This window comes from Carlito syrichta, unplaced genomic scaffold (genome assembly GCF_000164805.1).
Source record: "Carlito syrichta isolate Samal-C Ts95f unplaced genomic scaffold, Tarsius_syrichta-2.0.1 Scaffold307336, whole genome shotgun sequence".
NCBI lineage: Eukaryota > Metazoa > Chordata > Mammalia > Primates > Tarsiidae > Carlito > Carlito syrichta.
This window is the reverse complement of record NW_007251432.1, coordinates 31,012-46,920: the sequence shown is the minus strand read 5'-3', so window position 1 is coordinate 46,920 and position 15,909 is coordinate 31,012. Positions and strand designations below refer to the sequence as shown.

General features: G+C 42.9%; 1 protein-coding gene across 1 annotated transcript in view; it reads right to left on the bottom strand.

The window, feature by feature from the left end:
* Positions 1-15,909, bottom strand: part of JARID2 (jumonji and AT-rich interaction domain containing 2) — a 74,452-nt gene that overhangs the window by 42,101 nt on the left and 16,442 nt on the right. The window contains exon 2 of the mRNA XM_008064424.2: positions 14,736-14,912. Coding sequence (XP_008062615.1) covers positions 14,736-14,889 — 154 coding nt within the window. The 5' untranslated portion in view covers positions 14,890-14,912. The remainder of the gene's footprint in view (positions 1-14,735; positions 14,913-15,909) is intronic.

Genomic DNA, 15,909 nt, shown 5'->3' with positions numbered 1-15,909 from the left:
ATGGCGCCAAAGACAAGGTATATTTTGTACTCAACAGCTCATTAATTTTAAGTGTCGTGGGAACCTGCCAGTTTTACCCCTCCAAGTAATTATCTTTTGTCTTAATTTGTAAGATTCTTGAGAAAGGGAGAGAAGGGGAAAGAAAAAAAAATATCCACTCTCACAGGGAAAGACGAAACCCTGTGAACATAAGAGTCGGAAAGACAGAGAAAGTTCGATGCATAGAAGTCCTCTGCACACTGTCCCCAATTAAACGAAATAATTGGACTCGTTTCTTTAAGGAGAGAGAAAAAGCATTCACCACTGTAAGCCGTATTAGGAAACTGTATTGTACTCAGGCACAAATAGCTTTACATTAATGAACACAGATAAATATATTGATTTGTACACACATACTCTGAAAGTTAAATGGTCTATAGACAAGTGTTTTCACACCACGGGAAGCAAAATCTTTAAGTCCAAAGGCGGGTATTTTTACTTAGGGTCACTTCATTCCTGAGAAGACAAGAATTGCTCCCTATAAGGAATGGGCAAGAGAAGTTACTTTAGAAACATCTTTAACAGCAATCCTGCAACAGTTTGAAAGTGGAGAACTCACATTTAGAGCACCAGGGGCTTTTCTTGAACAATGTCCTAAAAATCTCCATTCGCATAGTGAGACCCCCACACAAGCTTCCAGGAAGCCAAAGCCTCCACTCTGTACATAGACTCAATTTGGTTTCTACATTCCCAGCTTACCAAAGACATTGAGCCTCAATTCAGAACTACAAGCCAGCTAGCTGTCTCCCTGCATCTGCCCTCCAGAACTTGCTGAAGTGTTTTAAATAAGGTACATAAAATGCTTTGTATTCTTCACAGAAAGGAGTGGTCTTTTAGAAAGCTCTTGCTGCAATGACAAGAAAAAGACCCACATTTGAGGAAAAAATTGACTCTTTGTAAAGAGAGCAGCCGAAGTCAGTCATCCACTTTAGCCATCTCCAAGCCCCTCCCAGAACCAGATGCCCCCATCTTGCTAATTACTCATGCTAATAAAAGCGCCTCATCCAAGCACCAGGAGGGAATCCTGATGCTTTTTACGAGGTGAGTAGGAAAGAGAAGTCTCTACTTGTCATCTGACAAAAGTTGCATGACATCTGGGGATTTCTCAGTGTCTGGCCTAAAATAATATGGTTCCGAAAGCTTAACCTCCTTGAGAGAGAAATATGGACAAAGGCCATTACAGAAGCCAGTTGGAATGTCTGCTAGCAGGAAACAAAGGACAGAAGGAAAAGAATGAACAGAAGACCCCAAAGACAAGACCAAACTAAAAGATCTCCTCCTATACCCACCCCCAAAGACAAGTGCAAGGTGCAAAAAAAAAAATCAAATCACTAAATAATGAAGAAACATGTTCAGCAAAGGAGCAGAGAGCCACAGCATGTTTCTGATCTCAAGCCAGATATTTAAATATAAGCTTCATGTCATTACAAGGTATCCTTACTTGGGCAAGACACAGACTCCATCAATTGGCTGGCATTAAATCCTTGTTACTGTACAAAAGCCGCACTTGCTCCCTGGAGCCAGTTCAACTTTGAGTCACTATTGTCTGAAAACAATGGAATGTCTGCCAACCTGTGCCAACAGTTCAAAAGGATTTTAATGCAGCATGAGTGAGTGCTGTAGCCCGGTTTGCCCTGGGCCAAAACAGCTGCTGCTAACTTAGTTACAGCATCCACGTGTGAAAGAGCATGACAATGCTGCTCAGGTAAGCAGAAGCCCCATCATCATCACCAGCCTGCAAGCAGCTCGCAGGCTACATGAGACAACCCACAGCAGCTTGACTGCAGCATCATAAACAAACACTACTGTTTTGCAGGGCATCTGCAAAACTCTTCTGGAACTTATGCATAGTAACATTTCTCTCCCTTTATTACAATAATAATAGCAAATAAATTTATTGGAAGAATGTTTACAGTCAATTGCCTTTTTTTCCTTTGCTAAAAAAGAACTTAAATTCTGTTTCATACAACAGTTTTTCCCCTATCACATGTGGTTGCCACTGTCCCAAGATCTAAAAATGCAAACGCATTATGTGCAATGATAAAGAATAACTAACAGACTCGGGTATATCTGCCCTTTAAACATATTTCTTACATACATTCCTGATAACTAAAGTTTAAAGGCCACAAGACCTTTATGAGAATATAAAGGTCACGACAACAGAAAGCCCATAAATCACAATGAATGTTTTTTGTCAGTGAAAAATGGTTTCTTGGGCCTCTTTGCCCCCAGAGGGGCTGAGGAAAGGGCTAACGACCTGATGCATATGAGTCCCACAGCCTGTGTGCAGTGGCTGATTCAAAGGTCTTTGTAGGCTCCAACGTGCCAGAGGGGTTGTGGGAAGAACATCTGAGCTGATGGTCTTTTGGGGCAATAGGCAGTGAGCCTGGAAGGTTCTTGTACTTTATCACTGGCAGGAAGCAAGACAAAATACCCAGAAGCACGAAAGGGGGAAAAAAAGTTAACTCTTGAAGAACAAATAAAGTGTGTAATCTATGATTTCATAAAGCCCTATATTCAAAAGATGAACAAATTCCAAAAGGCAAACCATGTCTTAAGGAAATGATAAGAATCCTGCCCCATCTGTGAACTGGAACAAGGCTCTGTGACTATTCACAATACCCTGGAGGGGAAGCACCTTGAAGGTGCGCATGGGAGTTAAACCAGAACACACCCATCCACACAATCGATTACACGAGTTGCAGGAGAAGCACTCATTTTCAGAGTAAAAATATTAGTGGAAGAAAGCTAAACACAGTCAGCCCTTTGTATCTATGGGTTGTGCTTTCTCAGATTCAACCAACACAGATGGGAACTATAGCATTCTGAGCATGTGAAACCTGTGGACATGGGGCCACCGTTGCAGGGCTGACTGCAGGACAGAGGGAACCTCACCATTTTGGTTTCCAAGGGAGATCCTGGAACCAATCCCCCAACTATACAGAAGCCTCTGCACTGTGAAAAGCGTCGTTTTCAAGGTTCTCCAACTTCATACTCTAGGATCTACTAGTCTAGAAACACATCCACCTCCACCCTCCCTCTATATACACGTTTTACAGAATCAGGAACAGCAAGACTTCTTGAGTGGCTAAAGATTCTCCTTAAGACAGTCCAGGTGAATTTAGCTGAAGTTATGAAATACTTAGCCATTTGGTGATCTCATGCACAATGTGTACACTAGAAATGTATCTCAGCCAATTATGCCAACTTTAGAATAGATCCTGAAAAATCAAACACATTACATCTAATCTGTTCAGAACTGCAGAGGCACTACACTCTTTGAGAAGGGCGTCTTGGGGCACGAGGCAGTAACAGTAACCACCCTGCACTCTTTGGAGATTTCACTAAGTGCTAGGCTCTGTACTATGTGCATCTGCCACTTCATTTAGCCCCACAGATGTTTGCTTTACATCTTTAATGAGCTACAAATCAAAGAGCATTTAAGTGGCCCAGTGAAAGTGTACAATGTTTGGGATTTTTGCATGTTCACAGAGCTGTGCAAAAATCATCACAATGTAAAGTTTAAACCATTTTCATTATCTCAAAAATAAACCCCATAACTGTCAGCAGTCACCCTCACTGCCATCCTCCTGCCTTCCTTACCTGCATAGCTTTTTGAGTCGGGTGTTAATAATAGCATTTAACGAAAGAGGAAAACTAAGGCTTAAAGAGGCCAAGTAACAGGCCTGTCTGGAGGTGGCAGCGTCTCTTCAGCACCAGGTGCAGCGTCTCCTAGTGGGGTGACACAGAAGTAGTTGTGAGGGTGGGGAAAGGGCCTCTAACATCCCCACACTAACTATGGGGGGCCAGGGCCAGCTGTCCTGAGTGTGCACATATAGCCCTAAGGTCCTGCGTGGCCCTATGGAAATCCTTTACGAAAGTGAGAAGAAACTGAGATCAAATGAATATACTGACAGACAGGAATGACTTCAGATCTTCTACCACATTGAAACAGCTCACAGAGCAGTTCCAGTAAGGGTGACAATGTGACAACACGCAGCGGTAACAGTGAACAGTGGACTCTTTGATATGCTCATCACATGCCAGGCATTTGAGACAAATGAACTTTCTGGGATGTTTTTAGCACTTACAAGGTTGTTCTGGGCTTCCAGATCTTTTCAATCACATGTTGCATTAATGGTAACAGGCCATACAACGCTTTCTACCCTGAACTATAACATATATTGACGCACGTACTTCTTGCGAAAATCCATGAAAAAGGCTTGGACGCTATGGTTTCCTCTTTAAAGATAAGAAAACTAAAACACAGAAAGGCTGCAGCTGTACGTGGTTCCATGTCCCAATCATGCTCTGAACCATTCTCAACATATACTGTATAGCCTGATTCCACATGCACGACTGCTCTTAAAAAATAAGTTCCCATCCTATACGCCAACTTTTCAGAGAAATGTTCACTTGCCTCAACAGGAAAAATGGAGTTGCCAAAGGCTAAAAAACAGTGAAGAGGATTTTCCATGAAAACTTCACTTGGACAAAAAAAGTATCTGCCAGTTACAGGGCATCTCTCCTCACTGAACGTGGTGATGGCCAGACCCTGGTGTGCTACACAACCCCCCTCCACAACTTCAGACAAAGAGAGGGCTCAATGCACCTCGAAGGCAACCACAGAGCAGAAATGCGATAAACTCGTCCAAATGATTGCTTCTTGGCCCTTACACAACATGCCCCCAGTGTGAATCCAAAAGCAATTAAATCATTCCAGCTGGGAGTCCAATGACATGTTGTTTAAAAAGTCTTCTGAGAAATATCCTTCTTCAGAAAAAGATGCACACAAAAAGGAACAATGGTCTCTCCCCTTCCATTTTTGGTAAATGAAACAAAAGCATTTGAAGAATATGCATATGTGGCTAATTTAAGCAAATTCTCCTCTGCAAAGAACCCAGGAAAAGTCACAGCCAAATGCATTCCAAGTTCACTTCTTAATTCCTCTAGTCTACCTCACCCCACTGAAAAAAATAATCACTTATAAGCACTTTTTTAAAAAACTAAGGCATTTCATATATCAACTTGTAAAATAAATACCCACACAAAGAAACGTTTCAATTGTGTTGTTTTGTTTCCACATGGTGATTACTAAGGAATACCAATTGTTAGGATCATCTGAGGTTCTGTATATGTAAGAGTATTCTGGAAACTCTGATGAACTGTTGAAATAGAAGTTGCTGGAGGCATTGTTACTATAATCCTTGAGTGTTAACCCAAGGTTAAAAGTTTGTGTGATGCTACCCGAGTCATTTCAGATTACATATTTTTTTTTTTTTTTTTTTTTGAGTTGGAGTCTCACTCTGTCGCCCAGGCTGCAGGGCAGTGGCACGCTCCTAGCCACCGCAGCCTTGACCTGCTGGGCTCGGCGATCCTTCCACCTCAGCCTTCCGAGTAGCTGGAACTACAGGTGTGCGCTACCATGCCGGGGTAATTTTTTGATTGATTGTAGAGATGAGGTCTCACCAAGTTGCCCAGGCGGGTCTTGAACCCATGAGCTCAGGCAATCCACTCACCTCAGCCTCCCAAAGGCGTGGGATTACAGGCTGAACCACCAAGTCCGGCTCAAATTACATATTTTAATAAACAAATCGATTTCCATTAGGATGTTCAATGGATTATAAATGAGAACATTAAGAGTCCAGTGCAATGTTTACAAAAGAAAACATCAGCCTAGGGACAGTAGGATCTTGCAGGAGACTACGGGGTCAGGACTCCTACTCCAAGGAATAAGAGTGCTGTCACAGACAGGTCAGTGTAGATGTTGACTACAGCACAGTATGGATGGTGTCACAAATGGTGTGTGCTCTGTCCCGCCACTTCCATCCATGAGGCCAGATGTCCTGGCTCTCTACTCTGAACCACTCACCTGCTCTGTTTGTAGAGAAACAAGATACAGCAAGATATCACTGGCAGTTTGGGTACTAGGGTCTTGAAACCAACACAGCTGAAATAAAACTGCTCTCTCTCCTTGACATGCAGCCTAACCAGAATTTTTCCTAATGGAAATAGATTTGTTTATTAAAATATGTAACCAGAATTTTGGCCAAACATTCCCCAGTAACAAAATATTACTTTTCCACACTTGGTTTTCTATGTGTTTATTTCTTCCCATTTCAGTGGGGGCGACCCTCTGGGGGAGGATACAGATGTTACTGGATTTCCTGACACGCCTCAACAGCTCCAGCATACAAAATAGGGAAACACCATCAAGTTGACAAGAGAAATACGCCATAATGAAGAAGTCACATAAAAACAGTTTGCTCTTCCCTTTCTCTTGTGAAAGATTCAACAATTCTGAGCAGCTACTTGACCACATAATTATTATGCCCTCATCCAGGTTCTTCCTGTTAGAAGACCTATTTTAACACTTGCATAGAGATCATCTGTCTCTATGTTTTAATTTTTAGAAAATGAAGGAGTAAACTGAGGCGCGGGGAGAGAAGGAAGGGTTCTCACCCTATTCACTAACTATAGCCAACCTTTTCTTCCCATTCAGCCAGAGAACTTATTTTCATCTAAAGCACAGTTCTTTTTTGCTGATATTTACCAAGAGCACTCTAAAATTAGGGACTGGGGGTAGAGAAAGGGTAGTAGGAGTGGGAAACACCCACAAAGCCAACATAGCACTGCAGCTTCCTGAGGTCGCAGATGGAGCACTGCATAGCTCTGATACCCTTCGTCACCCACCCACTGATAATTAGGAGGCTGCCAGACAACAGTGCCATGTGAATCTAATCAAGCTCGGAGCTCTGAGGGGGTCCTCAGATAGAAGGTTGATAATTTTCTAAACCAGAAGGCCTCCCTGAGGCCCACACTTCAGGTCACATCAGGTACAAGGGAACTCCAATCCTGGGTAAGCCCAGGGCCCAACATTTTCTCATCAGCATTACTATCGATCATCTACCAAATTCTTTAAAGATGAAACCACTGGCCTCATGACATACCAGCAGATTATATGCCTTCTGTACCCCCAGGAGAACGTTGTATTCCAAGTGAAATCTCTGCAGAAAAAATGTTTTATTTTATTATACAACACAGCACATTTAAACAAAGGCCCCTCTTGGATAACTGATGGGTACTCATAATGAAATCCCATTACAAGAAATTTCTAAGAATTCTGCTCTAAATAAACCCCCCCAAAAAGGACCTTAGTGAAATTTAGCAGAAAGATGACTTTTAGATGCCATGAGAATTGCTATACACTTAGGACATATGAATCTCAGAATGTGAGTTCTCAGTTATCTTAGCAGTCTGACCATGTGGAGGATTCTTTGTAAACTAGGCTAGAGAATTGGGTTTTACTGCTGACATGTACCTCAACTCATCTTCTGTTTGGATGATGCAACAATGTGTTCCATTTTCCTATGGGTTATAGGAGAAAAAAGCAGCTGAAGCATAGACAGAAATGTGAATGGGCTGAAAACAGGATGAGATGCAAATGTTTTAATCTGAAAAAGGCACTATTGTCTCATGGAAAGCAGAATGAATTATAAGAATAGAATTTTAGGGAAGAACCAGTTGAACAGGTGATCTTGAAAAAGTTACTTCCCTTGAAAATGCCATCATCCCAAGAGAGATCTGAATGGCACAGCTGCTATCCCCAAGAGACACTCAGGAATCATTTCTGTATGCTGGGATATAAATGCAACAATAAGCGGACAAATGAATGCTAACGTACTCCATCCTGCTTGCTTCACAGAAGTAGAAATTAAGAATTAGAGAGGCTAACTTAATGTCTTGTCCAGGTACACACAGCTAATAAATTAACTGAAAAAGGCAGGAAACTAAGTCCCTAATGATTCTCCAACGATGATAAAGACATTCCTAGAAACTGAACAGACAGAGTCACAATAAATGCTGGGCAACTTGCTATTACGGTGTAATATTAATTATCTAGAAATGGCTGAGGAAGGAGTAATGTTGGACATCCCACACCATGTTTCATTTCTTTACAAAACTACATTTTTGGCTTTTGTCCATTTTCATGATGAGCTTATAATATCAGTACCTTCTTTCTCTATTGTTGAAAATAGTAACTTCAGAAATATCCTTACATTCAACCAGAACCTAGTGCCAGATGACTTATTCTCAAGCATCACGAGCACTTGCTTTAATAAATGCTGATGTCAGGTTGTTTCTTTGTCATCTACCTTGAGGTAAAAGTTGATGCAAAATGGACATATAAGAGCTCACTGTTGTTCTAAAATACTGACTGAATCTGAGCCTGAAAGTGGCCTTCTTCAATGCCAATTTCTCCATTTCCACAAAATCATTGTCTCTGGCTGGGTCACAGGAAGCTGGAGGGGTATTCCAAGGGGCCTGTGCATTCTCAAGCTGGCTTCACTCCACTCCCTCCACTGGCGTCACCAGGAAGTACTGCTATCCTGTGGACTGTCACTGTTTGGCTTCCAGGGTCGTTCCGGCCATGTGGCAAGAGCGCTCCTCTAGACTCAGGAGAGATGTGTGTGCCGGCTGCGGGCTGTGCCACCACCAGACACAAGACTGGTGCCTCCATCGTCGCAGCACAGGCCTGCCCAGCACAAAGCAAAAGGCTTCAAGTTCCCACGACAGAATAGTGCACAGGCCAGAACAAAGAAGGGGTATTTCAGCACCCTGACACTGAACTGCAATCTGCCATTTATGGCAAGGGCAAAACTTTAAAGGCCTCTTCAGTAACTAGCGTCCTTTCATTCAGAGGGCTAAGGAAAGACGCAGAGGGAGAAAAAACTAAGCTGGTGACCTCTGCATGAAACGACTACCTGACATTAAACACTCCGGTCACATTTTCTTTTGACAAGACTTTACAAAAGACAGTGTGCTAAGATGCCTAAAAGGGGAAAACAAATCCACAAAACCCACAAACATAAACCCAAACTACCAGACACCATTTTTCAGAGAGGACAGATGATCACTGGAGGGTCTGAACAGTTTACAGCCAAAGGTCTCTGTCAACCAAGGACCTTGGTATGTGACTATGAGGGCTGGGGTTACAACTATCCTAAGACAAGTGGCAGGACACAAGAGAGGCACACGCCAGAAGACAGGGAACAGGGAGAGACTATGTGAGAAACACAAAGTGACAAGAAGGAATGACAAAGATGAATGAGACATTAAAACCTACGTGAGCCAGGCTCGGTGGCTCAGTCTGTAATCCTGCGCTTTGGGAGGCTGAGGTGAGTAGACTGCCTGAGCCTGCAGGTTTGAGACCTGCCTGGGCAACTTGGTAAGACCTCATCTCTACAATAAATAAAAAAATTAGCTGGTCATGGTAGTGCACACCTGTAGTTCCAGCTATTTGGAAGGCTGGGGCGGAAGGATCGCCGGAACCCAGCAGCTGGAGGCTGTAGTGGCCGGGAGCATGCCACTGTACTCCAGTCTGGGTGACAGAGTGAGACTCCAACTAATAAAAAGGAAAAAAAAACCTATGTGATCAAGAAAAACACTCTGGATACAGTCTGAATTTCTTAGGGCATTTCTGACAAATGTACCCAGGTACATCCTTTTCCATTAGCTCCTTAAAGGGAGATCCTACATGACTTGTTCCTTTGTGCTATATTTCAGAGCACTTAAATCAGCACAGGGTCTTACACATATACAGAGAAGCTTCTCCGATGCTCAGAAATTAAACTTATTTTGCTGGGAATGGTGGTTCACGTCTGTAACCTCCATACTTGGGAGGCCAAAGTGAGAGAATTGCCTGAGTCCAGGGGATCGAGACCAGCCTGGACAACTTGGCAAGATCCCATCTCTACAATAAATCTGAAAATTAGCCGGGCATTGTGGTTTATGCCTTTGGTTCCAGCTACTTGGAAGGTTGAGGTAGAAGGATCACCTGAGCCCAGCAGAGAGAGGTTGCAGTGGCCCATGAGCGTACCACTGCACTCCAGCCTGGGTGACAGAGTGAGACTCCTACTTAAAAAAAAAACTTATTGGGTGAGAGAAAAAATAACTCCTAAGTGATCAGTATAATTTACCAAGGTTAACAGGCAAAATCTTGCCTTCAAAGATTCGATGATGACATTTTAGCACTTTGCCCACCACTGCAATGATCTACAGAGCTCCTTCCCAAATCCCTCACAAATAGAGGAATTTCAGGAACATGCAAACACAAAATCTTTCCTAACACTTACAACCATTAACACTTACTGAAAATTCGCAAACTAATTTTGCAGGAAAAATTGTGGTGGCATTAGCTTGGGGCTATTTGATTTCTTTGACCTTTTGAACGCCCCATGGGAAATGGACTTTACTGAGCAGGTGTTTATTTAGGATATAAAAGGACAGGAAAGGTATTCATACTCAGCCACAACAAGAAAAACTTGAACAAAATAAGATTTAAATTGTTCTAGAAGGCTGAAGAGTGATGAACTTAATTTCAGAGGAAAATGCCCAGGAGAGTGGGTGCTTGGTCTGGTAACAGGCAGGCCTCACATAGACTGACAGACTTTATAGGATACAGCTGGGGACCTTGGACAGCAGAGTGGGATAGCAGGAAGGATTTGAGTCTGAAAGAGATGCTAACACAGGGACAGATCGCTTGGACCTATAATCAAACCCTTGCCACCCCTCCCCCCAGAGTTAGGTGCCCAGACTTGGCCTCCGCTGGAGTTGAATCCAAGGGCAACACTTTTAAACTGAGGCCAACCCTAAGAATCAATCAAGAGTTTGGAATCCAAACTCTTCCAAAGAGTTTGGAATCAAATGCTGACGTAATCAAAAAGGCAGAGGTTTGGAGGCTGAGGACTAGGCTAATCACAGATGATTTCAATCTAACTAAAACTGTAAGCCCGCCAGTCTAACTGCCAAAAATGGAAAAGCCTTCACTTGCTGGGAAATAAGCAATTATAATGGAGACTACAGCACACTCTTATATACAATAGCAGAAGATAATTTTCAAAAAGAGACATAAATGGGTCCCACAATCAAAAGAAACAACAAAAACATTAGAAGTAACCTGCATGTGAGTTACAGAAGGCACTTTACAAGGGCCTTTCAGTCTTTTTCTCCACAAACCTCAGAAAAGAAAGCGCAAAAGGGTTTTGTACATCTGAGTAGAGTGAGTCCCCTTACGAGGCCAAGTTGGCTTGGGTAGACTTTCTATTATTCCTCTACCTTATGTTGTGACTCTACTGTGTAAGAGAGAACAACAGAAGAGACAGCAGGCAGGGAAAGGGGAGATGAGGGAGGGCAAGGACACAACTCAGAAAAGGTAGGAAGCAGGGGCCGTGGGTTCTCACCTGAGACCAACCCCCAACCTCCACCTAGTCCTCCCATTCTAGAACTGAGACTCACACTACCCTACCAGCCCCTGACAGAGATCTCGTTTTTTATTTTTTGGAGTTGGGGGTCTCACTCTGTTGCCCAGGCTGGAGTACTAAGTGACACAATCACAGTTCACCGCAGTCTTGAACTCCTAGGATCAAGTGGGAGGCCTAAGCCTCCCAAAAGTTTCTGAGATAACAGATGTAAGCCACTGTGCCCACTTTAGAGAGACAGTAAAATTCATTAGTACAAAAAAAACCCCAACATAACAGTACTTCCAGAAACATTTCAATTAACAAGTAACTCCCCAAATGAAAACTATTAAACCCTCTTCCAATGACAACAGTATTGTCTTTACACAAAAATTAGCTGTTTGTATAATATTAATATCTCATAAGATTTTCAAAAATCAGAAGTTTGTGTGTATACACATAGATAATGTATCTTTCAGCAGAGAGTTGTACTTTCCTTGACTCCAAATGATAATGACAGTGGTCAGTGATTGTCTCCTATTAAATCAGAAGCAAAACTAGAGAATTAAACTCCACTCAAGACTGAAAAGGAAAAAAAGGGCCAGGCTCAGTGGCTCAGCCTGTAATCCCAGCACTTTGGGAGGCTGAGGCGAGTGGATTGCCTAAGCCTGCGGGTTTGAGACCAGCCCGGGCAACTTGGCAAGATCTGGTCTCTACAGTAAATCACAAATTAGCCGGGCGTGGTAGCACACACCTGTAGTTCTGGCTACCTGGAAGGCTGAGGCGGGAAGATTGCCTGAGCCCAGCAGGTCGATGCCGGGGTGGCCGTGAGTGTGCCATGGCATGCCAGCCTGGTTGATGGAGTGAGACTCCAACTCAAAAAAGAAAAAGAAAACAGGATTCCCAGGGCTGTACTTCCTTTCCACATTTTATCTTATCCTTTCTGACAGCTTCAACCATGACAGTAAATCTTCAGTCTATTCTCTGTATTTCTCTTGTCTTCCACTACAAACTCAACAGATAATAAAGTTCTTAACTACCCTCAAGTCAATCCTTTTCCCAACTCCTACCCTATTACCTTCAACCCCTCCTCTTCGTACCCTGTGAAAAGCCATATGGTTGTATGTTCTCACGTCTAGGTTCTCACAGCTGTTCTCTGGATGGAATCCTCTGAATCCATTAATTTTTCCTTTTCTGAACTCTGCTGCCAGGGGAATCATTTAGAATTTGACCCATTTCCATCTTATTGCCACATCTAAAATTATCAACAGATTTCTCTTCTCTGTATTAGAATTCTTCTTCCTGCCCAGCAGGGTATATGTTATTGGCTCTCTCCTGTCCTTATAAATCACCCCAAAGCACATCCCCACCCTGGTGGAACAACATGCCACCAATCTCATAACCAGGTGATATTCCACATTCCATTGCCCATGCTGCTGTTGTTCCCTGAAAATTTCACCTATACACTTGTACTCCAACTCATATATATAGCTCTCTTTCAACCGTCAAGATTCCCTGGTGACCACAGCTGCAGGTAACCTTTTCCTGAAAATTTAAAATTTAGTTACCATTTTGTATTAATCCTATCTCCCCAATTAAACCATAAGTCCTTAAAAAGGAGTCACCATCCTTTACTGTGTCGATATGTCGCCTAAACACAGCAAAAAGTAAGAAGTGGGACAGATGAGCAACTGTTAAGTGGACAAGAGAGAAATACCAGACAGTTACGAAAGTCAGACAGATTTCAGTCATGTCCTGAGTCTTTGCTTCCCATGCGTCTAGAAAGGCAAACGATTGCTCAGTGTATGGGCACTAAGGGAAAGATTAGCAAATGTCCTTGTCTCAATCACTTGTAGACTAGGCTGGTTTTCTGCCATTTGTAAAGAGGGCCTCTCTACTTCACAGTGTCTCTGTGAGTCCTAATTAAAATATGTCTAGGGGCTGGGCTGGGTGTGGTAGCTCATGCCTATAATCTCAGCACTTTAAAAGGCTCAGACGGGCAGACCGCTTAAGCCCAGGGCTTCCAGACCAGCCTGGACCACATAGTGAAACCTCGTCTCTACAAAAAAAGAAAATTAGCCAGATGTGGTAGCGTGCGCTGGTAGTTCCAGCTGCTCAGGAGGCTGAGGTGGAAAGATCACCTGAGCCCAAGAGGTCAAGGCTGCTGTGACCCATAACACCTGTGAACATGCCACTGCATTCCAGCCTAGGCAACAGAGTGAGATCCCAATTCAGAAAAAAAAAAAGGGAGGGGATGCTAATGGAGTAGCTGGTAGTGGCTCAACAAAAAACAGCCATAACATCTCCTGACTCCAGGTCTCTCTGCTTCCACTCCTTTACTTTCCTCTTCTCTTATTACTGTTCCCCTACCCAATGCTATTCCTGTTTAGGTACAAGGTTGTCTCAAGACTACAATCACTGCTTTTTATACTCCTACTACAAACATCTTTTAGTCCCTTGTTATCTTTGGCCTACAATTATGATCTCCCAGTGCATTTCCTCTTCTTCAAATCATGTCCCTTTATGAAATCCTCATCAGCGAGGCCACTTTAACCTTTGCGAAGCAGAACTTGAATTAAGTCACTTCTCCACTAAGAATCTATGATGCACTTTCTATAGCCAACTTATTTAAGTAAGATGAATTTCTTCTCTCTGATACCCAACGTTTTATTCCTGTCTTTTATTCCCTGCCTACTACACACTGTAACTCTCAAACATCCAGTCTACTTCATAATATATGTGCATTTTCTTAACCCCATCTGAGTAATCCTTTTCTTTCTACACTATATCTATTTGCCAAAATCACAATATTAAAAATGGATCACAAGCTGGGCTCGGTGGCTCAACCTGTAATCCCAGCACTTTGGGAGGCTGAGGTGAGTGGATTGCCTGAGCCCATGGGTTCGAGACCCGCCTGGGCAACTTGGTGAGACCTCATCTCTACAATAAAATAAAAAATTAGCTGGGCGTGGTAGCGTGCGCCTGTAGTTCCAGGAAGGCTGGAACGGAGGGATCGTCGGTGACCAGCAGGTCAAGGCTGCGGTGGCCGGGAGCGGCCACTGCACTCTAGTCTGGGTGACACAGTGAGACTCCAACTCAAAAACAAACAAACAAAATGGATCACAAAAGTTGTTCCGAAAATCTTGACATGGGGATGGTCTTCTGATTCTTTTTATCTAATTACTTTTATCCTTTATCTGCAGCTCCTACTGAATTCATCACCATCTCCACGACATAAGAGTATCTACACTCATCGTAATCTATTCATTTAGAATACCCTTGACTAACACAGTGCTGTGTTATTAATCTCTTTGCCTATAAAGTGTCTGGCACTTAGAAAAGTACCCAGAACTATCTTTGCTATTCCCCAGCTACACAGCCTTCTCCTCTCTTCCAGTTCTTGTCCCAAGGCTTTGGATTTTATTTTTCTTTGCCCAAGTTCAAGGGTGGACCTACCATGCCCATTGTGAACGTGCTTGTGGGTTTTTCCTTTTCTGGGGGTTGACTGGCAAGAAGATGAAGCATTATTGGTGGCTGTTTTGACATCTTCTGTCTCGTCATCTTCCTCCTCGACGTCCTCCTCATCCTGAGAGCTTCCAAAATATACCATGCTATTGGGTAGCGCAGGAGAACCTGGTGAATCAAGAAAGGCAACTCATAAACCAAGCCTGACCCCTCACCTCTTCCAGAAGAAGCACCACAATGAAGACATTTATGTATCCATATACCTAAATCCTCACAACCAAGAAGATAAAACAAAGCTATTCATCTCTATTGACATTTTAAATTTATTTTTCAAATATCTCCCCCCCATGCCCCCAGAAATTCAACTTTATTTGTGTGGTTCTAGCAGATTTCAAGCAAAATACCTCTGCTGAGAAATAATGCCATTCACAAAACATAACAAAATTTTAAAAATCTCACCTGAATGGTTCTTGAGAAAACAAATTTTAAAAACCACTGAAAATAAAACTGAACAAGAAAGTATAAGTAAAATAAAAGCACCTACCCACATTGTTGAGAAAGAGAGAATATTCCACATTATACATTTAAATTACTGACTTTAAAAAATGAAAGAAAAGAAGAGAGAAGCAAGAAGCAAAAACAGAATGTAGCTGAGCTCGGTGGCTCAGCCTGTAATCCCGCGCTTTGGGAGGCCAAGGTGAGTGGATTGCCTGAGCCTGAGGGTTCGAGACCCGCCTGGGCAACTTGGTGAGACCTCATCTCTACAATAAATCAAAAATCAGCCGGGCGTGGTAGCGCATGCCTGTAGTTCCAGCTGCTTGGAAGGATGAGGTGGAAGGATTGCCGGAGCCCAGCATGTGGAGGCTGCGGTGGCCGGGAGCGACCACTGCACTCCAGTCTGGGCGACAGAGTGAGACTCCAACTCAAAAACAAAAAAAAACAAAAAAAACAAAAACAGAATGTAACGTTTTCTTATATAAAGTCATTGCATTGTATCCGTAGGGAATTAATGGTAGATACGAATTCCCCAAAATATCTATTTGGAAGCTACTGTGATGTTACGATTAGATTGACAGGATGTAAAAATGCCCAAGTAAATTCTTTTTTTTTGTTTTTGAGTTGGATTCTCACTCTGTCGCCCAGACTGGAGTGCAGTGGCCGCTCC